The following is a 19,954-nucleotide window of genomic DNA, read 5'->3' on the forward strand; positions in this document are numbered from 1 at the left end:
GCCTATCAGAGAATCTTTGCAGAGGTGGCTCCTTGGGGAAATTTTAAAGACCAGGTGGATTTACTCAAAGGAAGCCTACAAGAAGGTCACTGCAGGTAAAAAAGACCACATCTTCTTCCTGCTCTCTCTCACCCAGTTACAGAGCTGGGGCCTTCTAAGAAATTGAGGCAGTGTGAAGGTCCGCCCTTCAAAGATTCTAGACATGTTGCTCAGAAAAACAGGAGTGAGTTTATTGAAAGAAGAGGGAAAGGGGACACTCTCAAGGGACAGGGGTCCCTCTCAGAGAAGACAGGGACAACATGTCTCTCCTGCACTACTCTAATTTTACTGGGGATCCCCGAGAGTCCCACCCAGGTCAACCTCTTGACTTTTGACTGTCAGCAAGATAACATCAGACTTTCAAGTACCTATTGCTATGACAATTCTAGGTCACGTTGGCCCATGCTGACAGGTTCTAATTGGATTCTTAACCATACATTCTTACAGAGTTAATGGTTAGGAGGACTTATCCTAATCTCCAGTATTTCAGTCACAAAATTCTCCCCCTCCGGGTTAACTTGGGTTCCTCTTATCAACATTAACTTGGGTCAGCATTTCTCCTGCAGTTAACAGGTAATTTGCTGAGGAATGTGACATAATCCTGTCCACTTTGGCCAGGCAGGGCTGCAAGTAGTAAGCTGCTTCTTGAGAGTCAGCGCAGTGGGCCCATTTTACAGAATTATTCTCTTAACCCAGTGTTCCCACCATCCTCATCTGCCTGCTCCCGAACAACCCCTAGAGCCATTCAAACAAATCCAAATATTATCTTCTTTCTCCTCCTGGAGAACTCAGCTTCCCTTAGTTTCTTCCTCCTCCACCCAGGTTTCTTCACCTCCTTGCAACTTCCTCTTCCTCCTCCACCTTCCAAGACCTGCCCCCCACAACACCTCCTCAGCATTCAGCTCAAGGACCCAGGAGGAGGAAGGAAGGAACACTGTCTTCCTCGCTTCTCAGACCTCTCCTCAACCCTTCCTTTCAATCTGCTCCTTAACTCCCCTCCTCACACGGTCCTTTTAGAATACTTAAATCACGGTTGTAACACGTAGGATTCACTGAAGGCTCCAAGTAAGCTGAGGATCCTTCTAAGATATGCACTTTATATTTACCAGGGCATTTAATCCCCAAGCTAATCTTCGAGGGACACTTCCCATCCTACAGCTGAGGAAACTAACGATGCCAGGTATCCTGCGGGACAGTGAGCGCACTGGCTGGAAAAGGGCCGGGGCAGCTGGCCCCAGAGCCTTTGTTCTCAACCATCAAGAGTGATGACTCTCAGCAGCTAACCCGCCCCCACCCAGCTGCAGCAGCAGCGCTGGCCCCAGGAAATGCACTTCCACAGCACCATAAAACAGTGCCTTACTGACAAGGTCAGGAGAAACAAAGGACAACTGAGAAACCGTCCAGGCCAGGGGAAGCTAAGGAGACATGACAACCGAATGCGACCCTGGTGTCCTGGATTAGATCCTAGGACAGAAAAAGGACGCTGGTGAAATAACTAGTGAAATCCAAATACAGCCTGGTGTCTAATGAATAATCATGTACCAGTTTTAATAGGGGAGACCCACTAGGGGTAGATGAGAACTTCTGAAGTAACTTTGTAACTTTTCTGTACATTAAAACATAGTCTAAAATAAAAAGATTATTTAAAAAAAAAAAAAATCACCACCACCACCTGATGCCACACCAAGTCACCCTGCCCTAACCCCGACAGCAGAAATGCCCAGACAGTACACGCTTCACTGATCTCTTTAGGAGGGGGCTGAACTTCAGTCATCTCCACACAGAGACCGGAATGTTGCTATGGAAATGGCCCAATAATGCCTGAAAGCAGGGGTGAGGGACCTGAAAGGGCCCATATATAAAATGAAAGGAGCCTGTGGATTGTATCTGATTGGCAGGGAGCTTGCTTAGCATGCACAAAGCTCTAGGTTCAATTCCCAGCACCACAAAAAAATAATAAATAAAGAGGGTTGTAGATCAGGCCCTCCAGGGACTATGGAATCTGCAGGTAAATCCATCAACAAAATAACTCCATTCATCCCCTGAATGGTCTGGTTTTAGCTTTCCAGGCTTTGGGCTGGCAAGGCAGACACATAGGGGAGAAGTGGGTGTGTGGGCTGTGCTCTGTTCCAGAGTCCTGGACCTAACAGGACAGACAGTTTCTGAAACTGCAATATCAACAAAAAAATCAAGTGGGGGGTCAGGGAAGGTATGGTCAGTGTGGATAGCCTGGGAAGTGTCCAAACAGTGATGATTCTGGAACCCAGCCTTAAAGGATGAGTAGGATTTTACAGGGGAAAATAAGGTAGACAGATTTTCACTGAGATACCCACATCTTCTCCTTCATTTTCTTTCCAATAAGCGACACCCCCGCACATCATCCTGGGCTGAGGCTTTAGGTAAAGGTAGGTACACTGGAACTCATTCATCCTTGGGCTTCGTTAGCAAATTTATGGGTTCCCTGAGTAAATATTCCACTTCAAGCAGGTAAAGTTTCACCAATCCACAGAGAATACAGCATGAAAAGTCCTAATAATGAATAAGGGAGGCATAAGGGCCAAGCAGCTGTTGATCAGCCAACAGATGAATGTTTAACACATGCCCACCAGGAAGAGTGCTAGGCCCTGGGCCTCAGGGGAATATCATTATCTGCCACAGCATCAAGGAGCACAGAGTGAAGTGGGGGAAATAATCACAGTACAGCACAGGGTATGATACCGAGAGGCAAGAGAGACATGTTCAATTCTTGATCCCTCCACCTACCAGCTGGAGAATCTCTGTCAAATGTGAGTCTCAACTTCCTCACCTGCAAAATGGGAACAGTACATAGTACTGCCTTGCCTTGATGGATTGAGAGGATTGGGTATGTAAGCCACCTAACACAAGTCCTGCCCAATAGTAAGTAGCCGCTCAATAAATTATAATGGCTACTGTAGTTGATATGGTGACAACAACAACTATTTGAAACACTGAACTTCAACATAGAAAATCAACTGTGGAAGACAGAGTCTGAATCACTTAAAAAAAAAAAAAATAGGAAGATGGTTTTTAAACCCACTTCATGGTAACAAAAACCCCATTGACTTCAAAGTATCTCATTGCAAAGCAACATACAGTCAACACAAGCTGTAGGACTGGAGGGAGAGTATTCCAGGCTGTAGTTAGGGAACACTGCCTGTAACAATGAGCTCTGGGAGATGAATAGAAATGCTGACAAAAGGCGGGAAGGAAGCCCTGGAGGGGAGAGAGGAGGAGATCCTGCACATCTCTCTTCTTGGCTCCTGCCAATTCCTCCCCTCCCCCACACTCACAGGAATAAAAATAAAATTAATCCCCTTCTCTCATCCAAGCATTTTCTCTCTGGCCTCAGGCTGATGGGTCTGTAATCCCTTCTCAATCCCTTCTCTGCTCCCCTGTCTGCTGGCAGCAAAACAGCTCTCCCAGGAAATGAACCCTCCCAGGTACAGAGAGGAGGCGAGGAAGGAATCCTGACTAGCAAGAAATCCTATCACTAAAGGAGGACAGAATCTCAACAAAGGGGCAAGGTGGTATGTCGAGATTGGGTGAGGATCTGAAGCACCTGTCGCAGAGTAGGGGCTCAATAACTATGCAGTGGATGAAGGAAGGTTGAAGGGGAGGCACGGCTCCCTGCTTCTAAGGGATCAGCATCATTCTGAGCTGCAGTGGGGGGAGTACACAGCCTCTAGGAAGCAGCAAGACACAAGACAGCACAGAGAGAGTAAAAGTACATCTGGCCTTTACAGCCCCAGGGAGTGATTTCATTAGTGTGCCCACTGGTGCTGATCTTGGAGGGTCCAAGGCACTCCCAGTCCTCCACAGTCCAGTCTCCAGAGGGATCCAAAGTCCCTGACCTTTATTCCATACATCACTGGCTTCTCCCTTCTACTTGGTTTTTTTGTTTTTGTTCTCTTTCACGAAATGCATTTCTTTGTTCTTCCTATATGGCCATTTACTTTTTAAGATCAAGACTCTGTATAATAATTCTGCTTAATATCATACACAGCAGGATGCAAAGCACAGAGGTCAAAAGGATCTGACCATGGCGATCAGCAGGTGCCATACACAGGCGCCTGTGTGGATGCCCCGTGTGTTTTTATTTTCTTCTTGGTTAAGAAAATCCAAGATCCTGGCCTTTTTTCCTAAGGGACTCTATATGCATCTGAAGACATTAGATTACACTTGAAGAAGGACCTGAACTCACGCATTACTTATGGAAATCCTACCTCCTTGTTCATCCCCATCTCAGTGCCAGCCAGTCAGGTCTTCCTGTGGCTGCTTCTACCATAAGGATGGTATATCACAGTGTCTATTTCTGGTGTGTCTCCCTTCCTGACCATGGGCTTCCTAATAGCCAGAAACAAGTGTTAGTTGCCCCTAGACTCCAGCACCTACTGCAGGGTCTCCTGCACAGTAGGTACTCAGTAAATGCTGAGTGAAAAGAGGGCCAGACAAGAAGATCCCTGGACTGGGAATTGCCCAGACTCAGCAGGTTCAAAGTTCACCTGCAGAGAACTCAGTAAAACCATTGAGAAAGGCTAGGTGTAGGCACTGCCCATTCCTGGCAAGCCTCTCCCAGTCAGCAGGCTGCTGAGGGAGCCCACCAGGAGGGGCAGTGCAAAAGATAAGGTGTACCAGGGCTTGTGACCATGGCCTTAGGAAAGGTATGTGTGGATGTTGCTCCCAGGGGGCCAAGTACAGAGAATTCACATTTACTGTGGTCGGTGACTGTCATGGATTATCTCATTTCGCCCCCACAATGACCCTAGGGGAAAAGGATAATGGCCGACTTTACAGGTGCTACTCTGAGGGATCAGTTCTTACAGACTCCAAAGCCTTAGGACAGACTCGCATCACAAACTAAAGCTTAGGACAGGTTCACAATGAAGTATCTTCTAGAACCATACATTCTCAGGGTTCATGGAGGCCTTAAATCTCCTGGTTCACCATCTCCCCTTCAAAAAGATGCTCAAATTCCTACTGCATTTAACAACCCCACAAGCTTCTCTCCTGCCTCTCCTGCTAGAGGGTTCGCTACCTCTTCAGTCAGACTACCCTAGCTTTGGGCAGTTCTGACTACTAAAATTGCCTTCTTACAGATTCCTGACTTCTGCCCACCCACCTGCACACCTTGCCCTGGTATCACACAGAGCAAAGCTAATCTCATGCACATGACAACCTTCCTGCTATCTGAAGGTACACACCACCACCCCCTCCCGGGGTTTAGAAAGACGTTGCACAGGTTGCTCAGTGTGAAATTCGTCTCATGAAGATTACCAAATACTTTCGCTGAGAAAAGGAATCCGAGAAAGACGCTGGCCTATCTTGTTGCAGTGAAGGTGATTCTTGGGGGAGGCGGGTAGAGGAGATGGACTACATACCAGAACACACACAAATCTTAAGGGTCTTCCCAGAGACCATCGATAATGTCAGAAGGGTCTTCTGGGGTCACCAAAGTCCCAGTTTTACAAAGGAAGCATCAAGAAGCAGAGAGGTAAAGAGACAAAAGCAACACAGCTAATGAGTGCAGGGCCACAATTAGAAGCCTTTGAACCTACAGCCCAGTCCTCTTAGCACTACGCTGCCATGCATCTGCTCCAAAGCAACCACCCTGCAATTTCAACAATACTCCCATAATAACAGCACCGTCTACAGTCTCACTTTCATTACATCCCCAACGGGTAAAGGGAAGAATGTGTCATTAGCTTCATTTTACAAAGGGTAAGCTGAAGCACAGAGAGGGAAGGGGACCTGCTTGAGTTCACTAGCAAATTGCATTTATTCTTGGAACTCAAAGCTCAGTTAAGACTCTTTACTCTGTTGACAATGAGCTATTAAAGGGGCCATGGAGCATCTTCCTCTGGAAATGGATTTCCTAACTAAAGGAAGGGAGCCGCCTCTGTCTGCAGTTCAGTTTGGCACTTTTTTTTATGACACATGAAAATCTTCAAAGCCTTCTTTCCTAACTGCCTCCCCAGCCAACATGCTTCAAAGGAAAGAGTATCAGAAGTCTGGGTTCCTCTCCTGGTTGTGCCCTGACCAGATCTATGACCTGGGGCATCCCTCCTACCCAGGGCCAGCTCCAGTTTCTCCATCTATAAAATAGGGACAATAAATTCTGCCCTTTAAGTAACCAGGATGCCCTGAGGCTCAGATGACAAAGAGCAAGTCTGGGGCAGGGGAGCTCACACCCACAGCTCCCACTGCAACTGTCCCCTGCTCCTCTCACTTCCCCAGCTCCCTCGCCTCCTCTGCAGCCCTGCTACCCAGTGCATGTGAAATGGTCATGAAATCTCACCCAAGCAAGGGGGGAGAAAAAAACAACTGCAACACCTGACAGACAGTGGAGAACACTTGTATTTTCCAAAACACATTTACACTTATTAGCAGAACACTTACACTTATAAGTTCTATATGCATGCACCACACAAAAGGGTGCTTCTGCAAGCTCTCTTGCTTCTAGTTTTCACAACTACTCATTTTACAGAAAACAAAACTAAGGCTTGGAGTTTAAGGAATCACCAGTAAGCAGGGGGGCCAGGAGGAATCCCCACTCCTAACCCAGTCCAGTGCTTCCCAAACTTTAAAGTGCTCATGAATCACCTGGAGGATTCATAAAGAATCAGATTCTGCAGGTCTAGACTGGGACCAAGCTGCTACTCCCAAGTAGATGGACTACACTGTATCAAGGGAAAGATTTGAAATTCCATTAAGGGAGAGCCTGCGACACTGAGTCTCCAATGTTTAACATGGGGCCTGTGCTATGGAACGCACTCAATAATTATTTATTGAATGAGTCAGTGAATATCTGACTCAAAAACTCATGTTTTACCTCTTCTCTGTGTTCTTACATTATCTCAATTGATCCTCATAACAAATCTCTAAGGTATGATCATTCCCACTTGACACACAAGGAAACAGTTTCAAAAGAAAGTCACCTGTTTTCAGCTTTTGTGAAGCAAAGCCCAAGGTGGTTTATCTTAGGATCCTTTACTCTGACCACATCTCTATCCCAAGACATGGGAGCGGAGAGTGAAGGGCCTGAGGGGCGTATTGCCGGGAGGTGCGGGTTAAATACAGACCACCAAAGGATCGCTAGGAGCTGCACCCATCCCAGTATGTGATCGGCTCACAGCTGGAGAGGTCACCGGAATCGATGAACCGCTCGCTCCCTGGGAAGCGGGCAGCGGGGTCTGGTGTCCCCCAGGAGGGAAATAAGGAGACAGAAGGAGGCCAGTTCTGTACACGGTGCCAAGCAGCAGCCTGTCACTAGTGAGGTGACCCCCCTGACCTCTGCGTGAGCCCCGCTCGGTCCAAGCATCCCCCGCCTCTGTCCAGCTGGGGGGTGGCAAGGTTAGAGGCGTTCAGGGAAATAGCTGCTGGACGATGAATCACCGAGCACATGACCCTGCAGGACAGGGGAGGGCGAGGAACCTGCGCGGGATGCTGCGGGGCTTGGAGAGCGCAGGCCTCGCGCTCGGCGCCCCTCCAGCCTGGACTTGGGGAGCAAAGAGAAGCCCCTCGCGCGCGCTGCTCCACCTCCCGGCTGTTCCCGGCAGCCCCCAGGCTCCGCGGGACTCACCGCCTTCAGCTGCTCCAGCCGGTCCTTCATCCTGGAGCCCAGGTGCCCGGAGGCGAGGAGCGCGTCCCAGGTGAGCGCGTCCCAGGGGAACGGCCGGAAGTGGCGACCTGTCCCGGCCGGAGCGAGGGAGCTCCAGGCGCAGGCGGAGGCGGGCGGCGGCCCTCGCAGGAGGAGCGTCCCAGGCCACCGAGGCTCCGCCGCGCCGCCCCCTCCGGCCCCCAGCCGCCGCCGCCGCGCGCTCCAAATCCGGCTCCCGGCCGGCGCCGGCGCGCAGCGCTCCTCCGCCCGCGGGCCCGCCCCTTACCTGGGCCGCGCCCCGCGCTCCTCCTTAAAGGGCCCGCGCGCGGCCGCTGCCCGGCCCCTCGCGCTCTCACCCACCTCGCCCAACTCCAGGTCCCTCCACGAAGTAGAGGCTCAGGGGCTGGTAGGTCGCGCCGCCAGGGGGAGAAAGGTGGGGGTGATCGCTTGGCCTCGAGTCCATCTTTGTTACTTGACAGCCATTCATTATCTAGACCGGGATCCAGCCCTCCGCTGACTCATTTCTAGGGTGAGACAATCTCCTGAAAACAAACACCTAACAAATGGGGTTTGTGCTACCGTGGGTGGGAGGAGGACGGTCTGAGGATACTCAAGAGCGATTCCGCCTGGAGGAAGGGCATTCCAAGTAACAGGAGCCGCGCCGTCGGGTTGAAAGGGGAGACCCGAGGAAGTAGCTGGGGAGGAGGCGAGTGGGCGAGGCTGCGGCCAGGAGTCTGGGTTTTATGCTGGTTTTAGGGCAATCGGGGCCCCTCAGAGCAATGTGAGCGGTTAGGAGTCCAGGTCAGACACCTGCCATTAACGATTTGTATAACTTTGTGTAACTCTTGTGTTTCTCAAGAGGACCCGTTTCCACATCTATAAATCGGAGATAAAATCTACCTGGACGTTTACTCTGAAGCCTACTCATTTCCTACGTGGAGTAGAGATTCCCTGGTGTTTTATGAAAAGCTAGACCTCCCTCCTTACCCCTTCTCCCTCTCTTCCCTTCGCTATTTTTTGTGGGGACAGGGGACCAAAGACAAATTGAGCAGAGCGGAACTCAGTAAATGGGACTAACGAACCGAAAAATTAATTCTCAAGTTAGGAAAAAAATTGCTCTGTGCATTCTGTTTAAAAGACTAAATATTTTCACAATTCGAACAGGACTTTGTCCTCTTCTGCGAGGAGCATGCTTCACGCTGACTTCATCGGCTGCCATAAAGATAAGTCTGTATGACGAGGGTTGGGCAGTTTGAACTAGCCTTGGTTCTCAGCGCTAATCCTCTCTCTGACGTCCAGCAAAAGTCCTTCTGCCTCCTGCTCTTAGGTGGAGTCTTGTTTAATGCGAAGGCTTCCATGCCCCCTGGTGGTCATAAATGGAAAAGGTGAGTATATCACAAATAATACACCACCTCCTTCCTTTAAATTTTTGTTAGTGGGGATAGCAAGATTCCCGCACTTCCGGAAAATTGAGTCTCCTAGAGGAGACAGAGACGTGAACAACTCTACATCTGAAGTCTGAAAAGGACTATCGTAGTCAAGAGTAAGGATTCCTTATCATAACAGGAACCAAGAAGTGACCATTCATCCTCCGCCTGAACACAATCAAGGGTTCTTGTTAAAACATAATTGCTTTCAAAAGAGTAAAATCATGGCTCTTGTACAAATATAAAGTGAACACGCAAATATTTTATTTAGTTCATGAAGGAACCAGTAAGGAGTTAAGCTTGTGAAGAGGAGAACTCAAAAAACAGATACACAGACAGTGGAAATGCTGAAATGAATATGATAATAAAGGCAAAACTGACCTTGGGGTGATGGGAGATCAGTTGCACTTCTTCCATATAAAATTCATTTGTATCTTGATGGACACGAATCATTTGCACTACCATCCATTTCTATAACTTACAGAATTGGAAAATAGCTACATAACCATTAGAAGCATGGACCATTATAACATCAAAAAAACCCAGAAAAGTGCATTAGACAAGACTACCACAGGGTACATGCCGGAGGACACCCAATAATCTTTTAAGGGGAGTGCATATGAAAAGTACCAACTCTGTGTAAAACTTCTTAGTTACACAGGCCAAAAATTTTCCTCTTTATAACTTGCATTATTTCTTGCTCCTCACCTGTGTCCATGCACTTAAGAAATTCAATCTGTCCTTCACATGATGGTCTTTCCATGAAGGGAGAGTTACTTCAGGACAGTAGCACAATTCCCAGGCACATGGCCAGGAGGCCTGAGTTACAGACATTCCCAGGAAATAGCTGACACTTGACATTTCACAGCTTATTTCCTCTTCTATCAAATTAGGGTACTGATCAAAACTAATAACTCCCAACTTTTCAAGGTCAAGACTGTCATATAATCATTATTTTTATTTACAAATCTCTCATTTTGAAAGATTCCATATCCCCACAAAATATATTTACAATATAATCCATACTGTGTAATAAGAAGCTTGGTTTCCTATAAAATAATGTTCCAGGAATGGAGAAAGGATAATTTTTGGTCATTCTGTGGCTGTCACAAAAATGTCTATATCTCTCTTAAAGTTTTTAAACATAGAAAATACCATAAAGAGCCCTCTTCACCGCAATTAAAATCCAGAAACCCAGAGAGAGAAGCCCATCTGCACAGTTTCTTTTATTACGGCATTCTGTTGGAAGGTAGTTATCATAAACTTGGAGCCCTCTCTACAACTCCTTCTAGGCATGAATTCTAAGTTGTTAATTTTATATTGTGGATTCTATCTGCTAGTTGTGTACAAGGAACCAAAAAGAAAAGTAATTCTGGGCAAAATGGCTCAGGCTTGTAGTCCCAGCTGTTTGGGAGATTGAGACTGAAGGGTCCCAAGTTTGAGGCCAGCCTGGGCAACTTAGCAAGACCCTGTATCAGGCCCTGAGTTCAATCCCCAGTACCAAAAAAAAAAAAAAAAAGTCAAGTGACTGTGGGACAAGGGGTCGGGGAAGGAGTCCACGGACTGGTCAGGACAACTGGTAGTGCACCCAGTTGGTCTACAGGATCTCTGAGTAGGTAGACCATGGTCAATAGGTGTCCCTTCTCTTGGATGTATTTGTATTTTTCTGTCCTATGATCACTTGGTTTCCCGCCTACTGGGCCTTAGTGCAGCTGTTTCCCCACTGAAAGAACATAGGATTAAGTCAAGTGTTTGCATTTTGATAATAATCAATAAACTTCCAACATTTAATTTCACATTTACAAATAGACCCAAGAGAACCTCCTGAGTCTGCAGGCTCCACTTTTCTCTTCCCGCTGAGCCAGTTTCTTTCCCACTGGAGAAAGGGACTGAACCTAGCCCTATCTGTGCAGCTACAGCAGCTGTGGGACCACTTTCTGTCAGGAGTGTCCTGACAGGATTTGGTGTTGAGTAGAAAGAGATAAAGGAAGCTAGAGAATTGAAGAGGAAGGTCCTTTCTCTTCCCCACTGCAGGGAGGAAGAATAAACCTCTTGACTGACAGTTTCCTCCTTCTTCCAGTTATGGTTTGTATTTGTTGTCAGTTGCTACAAAAGAATTTGCTCTAAATCCTAGCAGTTTAAAACAACCAAACAGTTATTATCTCACGGTTTCTGCAATTAAGAAATCCTGGTTTGGTTTATCAGGGTGGCTCAGTCTCAAGGTCTATCACAAGACTGCAATTATGCGGTCTCATCTCAAGGGTCAAGGGCCAGTTTCCAAGGTCATTCACATGGTTGTTGGCAGGATTCATTTCCTTATGTGCTGCTGGACGGAGGGCCTCAACTTCTTCCTGGGGATCAGCTGGAGGAGTCCCTCAGTTCCTCGCCATACGGTCCTCTCCACAGTGCAGCCCACCACATGGTAGCTAGCTTGTACCAGAGTAGGAAAGTAAGAGGGATAAAGAGAGAGAGAGAAGCCCAAGTGTTGTTGTGACCTGCTCTCAGATGTGACATTCCGTTACTTTTGCTGTATTCTATTATTAGAACTGAGTCACAAGCTTCAGCACACACTGCAGGCAAGAGGATCACACAAGGGCATGAAGACCAGGAGCCAACTCAGTTGCTGCCTAACATAGTTCGAATCCCAACTGAATGCCAGAGTTTCACAACTTCACCTCTTAACTTGAGCTCTCTTCTCCCCCACATCTAACTTGGACAACTCCAACCCAGTCTCCAGGCCTCAGAGTAGATGCTCTGAGGAAAAACACCTTACTCCCCAGGAGGGAGGGAGGTATCCCTCGAATGTGCTTCTCTAACACCCTAGATTCCTCCACTGGATCCTGCCATATTGCATAATTACCTGGCCATTTGTCTCCACAGGAGAGCAACCTTGTCTGTCTTGTTCACTGATGAGGAACCAGACCTGAACAGAGGACCAAAACGTACTGGACACTCAGTAAATGTTTACTAAACTTATTAAATGAATCTTCTTAAAATATGATTCTCATCTTTCCTATTAAAACCTGCAGTGGCTCTCATTACCCAGAAAGGGAGTATTTTCGTGGAATAGCATTCAAGGTCTTGCCCAGCCTGGCCATGCCTTGCATAATGTCACCCCAGACACAGCTCCACCATCAGCCTCTGCAAACCACTACCTCTTCTCTGAACCTAGGTCATTCTTCCATGAAGTCCCACTTCCCTCTGCCCGTTATGTCATTCTTCCATTTCAAGTCTGGCAAATTTCTACTCCTCCTTCAAGACAGAAGCTTTCTCCAGTTTACCCAGGTGGTTTCCATATTTGTCTCTCTGTACACACCCTCCCAACTAGTTCAAGTCTGTTTAAAAAAAACACGCCCTATGTTGTCTTGAACCTAGTTGCTCACATAACCATCTCTTTAGATAGACCATGAACTGCCTGAGAGTAATCATGGATATTTTTCATCCTCCATAGCTCCCATGAAATAGGTCTGCTTATAAATATTCAGAGAATCCCAATACACACACTCTAGGGATCCTTTCCCTCTGCCTAAGGAGGAAAGAAAATCCTTCCTGGATTATGGCTCTTAAAACCAAATATAATTGCAACTCCACACAATTTAAAGGATGAATTTGGTATCACTGAATTGAATCCTAGATTTAAAATAATAAGCTTTATTGATAAAGATGTTTTGTATCATATTGTTCAGATGTTTCCCTTACATTAAATGTCATATGCCATATATCTATGTCTATGACTTTCAAAGTAAACTATTTGTACCACAATTTGTTTTGTATTTTTACATAAATTCCTCTGACCTACATCCATAAAGCAAGAAGTACTACACCAAAGAACCTGATAAGAAAACTCAAAGACTTAATGAGGAAGCCTCTGACCAAGAAACCTACTATTATTTCTGACCTCGCAAAGGCAAGATTGTTTCTTATAGCACCTTTGAATATTTGTCAAGAGTAGAAGGCTAATCATAATGAAGCATAGGTAAAAGGCACTGGGATAATTTTACAAATTAAAAGGGTAAGTTATGTAGTATATTTCTCAATTTGGATGTTTGACTAGCTATTCTGAATCTTTTACTGTACTTTTAGTTTTTATTCATTTTTTTAATTTTTTACAGACTGCATTTTGATTCATTGTACACAAATGGGGTACATTATTTCAGTTCTGTGGCTGTACACGATGTAGATTCATACCATTCGTGTAATCTTGATATCTTCCAATATCTTGGGGGTGAGGTAGAGTATATATTGTCTCCATTTTATTTTGAATTAAATTAAGTACAGAGAAATGGGATGATTTTCCCAAGTTCACATAAGGTACTTACAGCATGCTGTGGGAGCTCATGATTGCATGCCGAGGCTGTGGAATCAAACTGCCCAGGTCAAATCTCAGTCCTATCATGACTTGTTTTGTGACCTTGGATTTATTTAACCTTCCTAGACCTCAGTTTCCTCGTCTATAAGCAGAGATAAGAGAAATACACATTTATGAAGATAAGTGAGTTAACAGACGAAAGTCATCACTTCCCTTATTCAATCCCTATAATGGACGACACTAACCCATGGTAATTGCACGGCTTTCTCAAAGAGCATGAGGAATTGAGAAATGCCCGGAACACTTCAATAGAGTGTGAAATGACCTTCTCAGTATTAAAAAGTCAACTTCAGCTACTAAAGCACTTTTCATAAGAGGTTCAACAGGATAATATACTTCAAATGGCACTCAAAGAAAGAATTTGGAAAATATGGTGAAATGCATCCTTCATCTTTGAGAGTCATGACTCATGCTTGCACGTTGCAGTCTCTGAGGAAACCTGCAGCAAACCACTAGTAGTAGTTTGATCAGCACAGTGTCCTTCATAATAGTTTGACCGCATAACATTTATTCCACCTAAATACCTAATAGCCAAAGAACTAGTGTCCCACAGCCAACGTGAACCTAGTAGATTATATGGTAGAAGAAGCCAATGACTTCAAATGAACCAAAGAAGATCCTTTGGGGTTCTTGTCTTCCAAAGGAAGACAGCAAAATTTCAGTTCCATGTGAAAAAGAAAATGGTTTTTATCTATCAGGCCTAGGAACCATTTTCAAAAAAGTTAAAATTTTACAGCACATTTTTTATACTGTTCCAGTTAGGAAACAGAGATCTAGGGAGAGGATTTCCTATTCTTGTGCCCTGCCATGTCCCTCCTTCAGAAATGCATTTCCTGTTCCAGAGATGCGGAACATTGTCATGATGCAGGTCAAACACCACCTCCCACCATCATTGCCAATCCCCGCTCCCGCCCCTCCTCCGAAGACTCATAGTACTGTATTACTTGACCCTTGGTGTAACTGTCCCTTGAGTTCTTCAATCCCATTAGATTTTTGCTCTGAGGCTGAAGCTGCTACTTACTTGCCCCAAGTGTGTGCATAGTATATAATAGAGACCAATAAACACTCTGTCACTGTCTTGTTGAATATTATTGAGTGAAAAAAATCACCAAATCATCAAAGAATAGGGGAATGAATGCGTACCCCATAACGATAAAAAAGATGTTCTGATACATCTGTGGTCTGATACTGTTGCCTGGAGACAAATGGTCACCTGGTAAATGACTGTCATCCCATTAAGAGACACACTGAAGAGCTTCTTCCCCTCCTCACTGTGTCCACTCTGTCTTCAGAAATTATCTTCACTCTGGGTGAGTCCATATTTGAATCGATATTTCCCCTCTTCTACACCAGAGAGGTTCAGTTAATAAAGCGAGTTGACCATATTGTGCATACATAGCCAGGGAGAAACAGAAAAGGAAAATACGGAAGATGAGAGGAAGAGACTGGAGAAGATCCTGAACAGCTGAGAGGACAGCGTCTAAAGGCAGACTAACACAGAGTTAGAGATGGGGACGAACAGGTCGCCTCCAGGAATAAAAGAAGAAAAGTGAAACTGCTAGAACTTAGATTCCAGAGCTTTCCCAGCATCTTTCCCTGGAAAATAAATTGGGTGAAAATTAGTGAATTTTTAACGATTCAGAGTTTATACCACAGGAATCATGAGAAAGGGGCTCAGAGGTTCCCAGCGTGGTTTGTATCTTACTGCTGCTTTGCCCTTCCCGGGACAGGTGATGTTTGAGGTTGCTGACTACTGGAGAACCGCCTACGGAGACAAGTCCAAGGTAGGATGAGGCTTTGCATGGGCTGCTAACACACCTTCTCTGCATCTCTCCCTTCAGAGTCACCACGTGCTTTCACTTCATGGAGCTTTTGATCCTCCTAACATACCTACATACTGGGGGGCTATTCGTCCTCATTCTGGAGATGAAGAAACTGAGGCCAAAACAAAGGAAAATGGTGTTTCAAAGTACTGCAGCCAGGAAGCCGAAGAGAAGAACACCAGGGCGGGTCAGCTGCCGTCTCCTCCCTGGCAGCCCTCTTGAGGTCTCCCTGAGCGTGTTGCAGGGGACAGTCAGAGGGCTCACTGTGCCAGCAGGAGCCTCGTCATTGCTCTCTGCAAGGCTTCCTTCAGCTCCCTGTTCCTCATGCTGTAGATCAAGGGGTTCAGCACCGGGGTGATGAATGTGTAAACCACAGACACCACCCGGCCCCTCTCTGGAGAGTAGCTGGAACTGGGGCACATGTAGATGACACTCGTGCACCCGTACTGCAGGAGGACCACGGTCAGGTGGGAGGAGCAGGTGGAGAAGGCCTTGTGCCTCCCCTCTGCAGAGCGCATCTTCAGGATGGCAGCCACGATGAAGACGTAGGACAGAGTGATGAGCAGGGAGGGGACGGTGAGCACAATGACACTGACCACGAACAGGGTGACCTCGTGGACGCGGGTGTCGGCACAGGCCAGCCTCATGACCGGGAGGACGTCGCAGTAGAACAGGCTGATCTCCTTGCTGCTGCAGAAGGGCAGCCGGAAGATGAGCACCGTCAGCTGCGTGGCCAAGGTGAAGCCCAGCACGAGAGACCCCACGGCCAGCTGGACGCACGAGCGCCAGCTCATGATGCGGGTGTAGCGCAGAGGGTGGCAGATGGCCACAAACCGGTCATAGGCCATGACGGCCAGCAGGATGCAGTCGGCACTGCCCAGGAAGATGAAGAAGAACATCTGGGTGCCACAGCCTGGCAGGGAGATGAGGGCTCTCTCTGTGGACAGGACGCTGGCCAGGGTCAGAGGGGCGATGGTGGAAGAGTAGAAGACCTCCAGAGCTGCCAGGTTGGCCAGGAAGAAGAACATGGGGGTGTGGAGACAGCGGTTCATGCAGACGGTGAGGAAAACAGAGACGTTTCCACTGATGCTGACCAGGTACATGACGAGAAAGGTCACGAAAATCAGCATCTGCACCTCGGGGCGTCTGGAGAAGGGGCGGAAGTGGAAGTGAATCACCCCGGTTTGGTTTGCTTCCTCCATGTGTTCAATGCAGCGGGCCTGCTGATGACTCAGGCGCTGCCCCTGAGGATAGATAAGTGTCAGGACCAGACCTCAATATCTTCACCTATAAAGACGGCACAGTCTTCTTAAGAACCTTAGGAGGCTAAAAGTGCTGGGGCCCTAACAAGCTCTGATGAATGCTAGTGATCATGAAATCACTCTTCTTCCACCTCTTCAAGATCCCCTTGATGCTTCCAGTTTCCCCAAATAAGTCTCCTTTGGGCTCTGTTCTCCTCCCATCTAACAAAGATGTCTGACACATCTCTCCCACCAGTGCTCACCGTTTTTAGTTCCTTGGACTTTTCTCAGTCCTAATACCTATTGTCATGTCCCCTGTCTCTAATCCTAGCTGGTCATGACTGAAAAAGATCACAAACTCTGTTCCTGGTGCCAAAGCACATATCGCGTGGCATTATCAACCCCAACGCTTTCCCCAGGCCCCTGAGTCAGCTCCCCTTTCTGGTCCTCACCAAGGCTGGAGCAAACTTCCCTCATCTCTTCAAGTCCTCTCTTCTATCACCTCCTTCCCTGATGCTCCAGCCTCCAATTTCAAAGAAAGAAAGAAAGAACAGAAGTCCCTGGAACAGCTCATGATCATTCTCACCAGCTCTGGGCCTCCAGCGTTCTCCGCATACCCAGGTGCCCATCACACATTCCCTGGTGCCTCCATGGAAGAGTCCCTTCTCCTTGGCACAAATAATGGCCTCAACCCTCCTGGGTCCTCTGGTCTTGCTCCACAGGTTCACTGCTCAAGCTCCAACATCTACCGCTGCCCCCCACTCTAGAGCACCCTTAGCTACCCCAGTATAAAGAAGTTGCCTTCAGGGTTAGACCATCCTCCCATCTCCTCCCATCTCCTCCCATAATGAACGTCTCCTGTCCTTTATCATGAGCAGTGTGCATTCCGTCTTATCCCTCCAACTCCCTGCGACCTCTTTAATGGAGACTACCAAGGACTTCCAAATTCCTGAACCTAATGGTCTGACTTTTGTCTATGTTGCATTTACACCGAGTGGCCACTCTCTCTTCCTGGAAATTCCTCATCCCTTGGCTCTATGATGTTTTTCTATCCTCTAGACACTGCATTCCCAAGCTTTGGAGAGGTTGCTCTTCCTGTTGGTGATTCACAAAAGGAAGGTTTTGCTGGTTATGCACCAGTTGCCCCCAGATCCATTCTCTGCCCCACTCTGCCTGGTCCCCACGTATTACATTACCGGGACTCCCTCACTCTCTGGCTTCTGGTTGGACAGGAACAGGCAGAAGAATGAAGAACAGCATGAAGAGAGGCAGGGTATTTATCCCATACATTCCATGCCACCTCCTCTTCCCCATTGGTTCTATGACCACAATTCTGAGTGGTTGGCCTGTCTCCCATAATACCAGGTACAACTGGGCTCAGTAACACTGTTGCCTCACCTGGTCACTTCCTCCATTGCTAGTCCTGAGCATCTCACCACTCCTGGTATGTTTCATGAATTCTGCCCTCACCCCTGTCAATAGTCCCCAAACTAGACACCTGTTCACCGTTAGTTACATTCAGCTGGTTTAAACAAATAATTATCTAATGCTTAAAGGAAAAAAATCTTATGTTTTAATTTATTTTGGAATCTCACGTGTGTAGTGGTTTACACCTATATCCCAGCACCTCCAGAGGCTAAGGCCAGAGGATCACAAGTTGAAGGTCAGCCTGGGCAACGTAGAGAGACCCTGTCTCAAATTAAAACTTAAAAAGGACTGTGACTGTAGCTCAGTGGTAGAGTGTCCCTGGGTTCAATTCCCAGTACAAAAATAAATAAATACAATCTGCTTTTCTATAAGAGCATGTGGTGTGCACCTAGTATTAAAATTGCTTTGTCTTAAAATTGAGCGTGAGGATGTTAAAAATACATTGTGAAGAAGACTGCTTATCTCAGACTGAGGATACTGCAGCTGAAAAGTACGAGTGTGATACTTAAAACTTAAATGACCAAAACCCTCCAACTTTGAAGCTGAAGAAGGTAAACTTCTCCATTTTTGCAATACAAGTTGTGGAATCTCTTATTTATCAGGCTATTTCTACTGATGAAGTACTTCAGATTGGGGAGGGAAACTGTTTTTATTTGCCTGATTCAGGTGTCTGAGAAACAGACCTCTTTGTTCTCCTTGGCTGCAATGGAACAACTTTAAAAGGGTTTTGGCATTTCCTTTCCTTTATAAAACATGCTCAGCGAACTGCACCAGTGAACTACAGTTTGGTAAATTGTTATGTTAACAATTATGACATCTGCAATGTTTTATAAAGCAACTAATTTAATAAAAAAAAAATCTGCTTTTCTAGTTTTCTTTCCTTTCCACTACCTACGGTTGGTAGAAATGAATTTCTGAGCAAGTTTATATAGTATCTAAAACAAATTAGACTCACAAAAGCAAATACATCACACACACACACACACACACACACACACACACGCACAAGCATACAGCATGCACACACCCCATCTCCTGGAGGAGCCTAAACTGACACTTGTCCTGCTTTAATGAGTAAACACTTGTTTTAAGCAGTTCGGGGTGTTATTTTAAAATACCATAGACTGGGTGGCTTAGACAAGACCTTCATTGCTCACAGTTCTGGAGGCCAGGAAGTCCAAGTTGAAGGTGCTACAGACTTGGCTCTTAGTGAGAGCCCTCATCCTGATGGCAGATGGCCGCCTTCTCGCTGTATCCTCATATGGCCGGGAAAGGAAGCTGTAGTGTCTTTCCCCTTCTATGAGGACACTAATCCCTTCATGGGACATTCACTCTCACGACCTCATCTGAACCTGATCACTTCCCACAGGTTCCACTTCCTCAGAGCATCACATGGAAGAGCTGCAGTTTTAACATGGAAGTTTGAGCAGGTGGGACCACAACATACTTCACATGCCACGATAGGTGGAAAAAATTATTTGGCTCTTTGCACCTGAGGTGAGAAGATCACTTCCAAAAGAACGCATGTTTGTTCTAGTCAGAGCTGAAGCTACACCATGACCTTCGCACTTAAGTCATTGTTGCTTCTCCTCAAAGGAATAAGGCAAGCTTACCATTCCTGCTAATGGCCGGTCTCCTTTCAATGCTAGCTCTCACTGCCCAGTTTACAAGGAATTTTTTTTTTTTTTTCTAAATGCTTCTGCCCCTGTGCTGTCATGATAATGCAGAGGGTCTTGGCACGGCCTTACCTGGGTAAGTGGGTAGAACGTGGCCTGCATCACGGCAGGTCAGTTTTCATCTGGAAGTTTCTAAGAGTATGTTGTTCTTAAGAGTTGAAATTCCTTTCCTGGAAACAGAGCAGGAGCCCGCTTCCTCTCTCCGTCTCACTATTATCACTAACACGGCGCCGTGTTCACTTCTGTGCTCGCTTCTTTGTAACTGTCCCCTCGATGGTCTCCACGCTCCATGGGGCAGCCACTGACTTCACTGCACACTCCCTAATGGCCAGG

General features: G+C 46.7%; 2 protein-coding genes and 1 long non-coding RNA gene across 6 annotated transcripts in view; 1 reads left to right on the forward strand and 2 right to left on the reverse strand.

Annotated features, from left to right (window-relative positions):
- Stx3 (syntaxin 3) overlaps positions 1 to 8,104 on the reverse strand; it is a 42,284-nt gene extending 34,180 nt beyond the window's left edge. For 2 of the 4 annotated variants that reach the window (XM_047515928.1, XM_047515926.1), the window contains exon 1: positions 7,640 to 8,104. In XM_047515928.1, the coding sequence (XP_047371884.1) occupies positions 7,640 to 7,669 (30 nt within the window). In that variant the 5' untranslated portion in view covers positions 7,670 to 8,104. The remainder of the gene's footprint in view (positions 1 to 7,639) is intronic. The other 2 variants (XM_047515927.1, XM_047515925.1) reach the window with 2 other exon arrangements.
- Positions 7,482 to 12,840, forward strand: LOC124958161 (uncharacterized). Its single transcript, XR_007103836.1, has 3 exons — positions 7,482 to 7,709; positions 8,822 to 9,042; positions 11,965 to 12,840. It is a non-coding gene; the product is annotated as an uncharacterized LOC124958161 (long non-coding RNA).
- Positions 12,841 to 15,044: 2,204 nt separating this feature from the next.
- On the reverse strand, positions 15,045 to 16,478 carry LOC124958158 (olfactory receptor 10V1-like). Its single transcript, XM_047515924.1, has one exon. It carries the CDS (start codon positions 16,476 to 16,478, stop codon positions 15,537 to 15,539), a length of 942 nt encoding a protein of 313 aa, XP_047371880.1. The 3' UTR covers positions 15,045 to 15,536.
- Between the last annotated feature and the right edge of the window lie 3,476 nt (positions 16,479 to 19,954).

This window comes from Sciurus carolinensis, chromosome 11 (genome assembly GCF_902686445.1).
Source record: "Sciurus carolinensis chromosome 11, mSciCar1.2, whole genome shotgun sequence".
In the NCBI taxonomy this organism is placed as follows: Eukaryota; Metazoa; Chordata; class Mammalia; order Rodentia; family Sciuridae; genus Sciurus; species Sciurus carolinensis.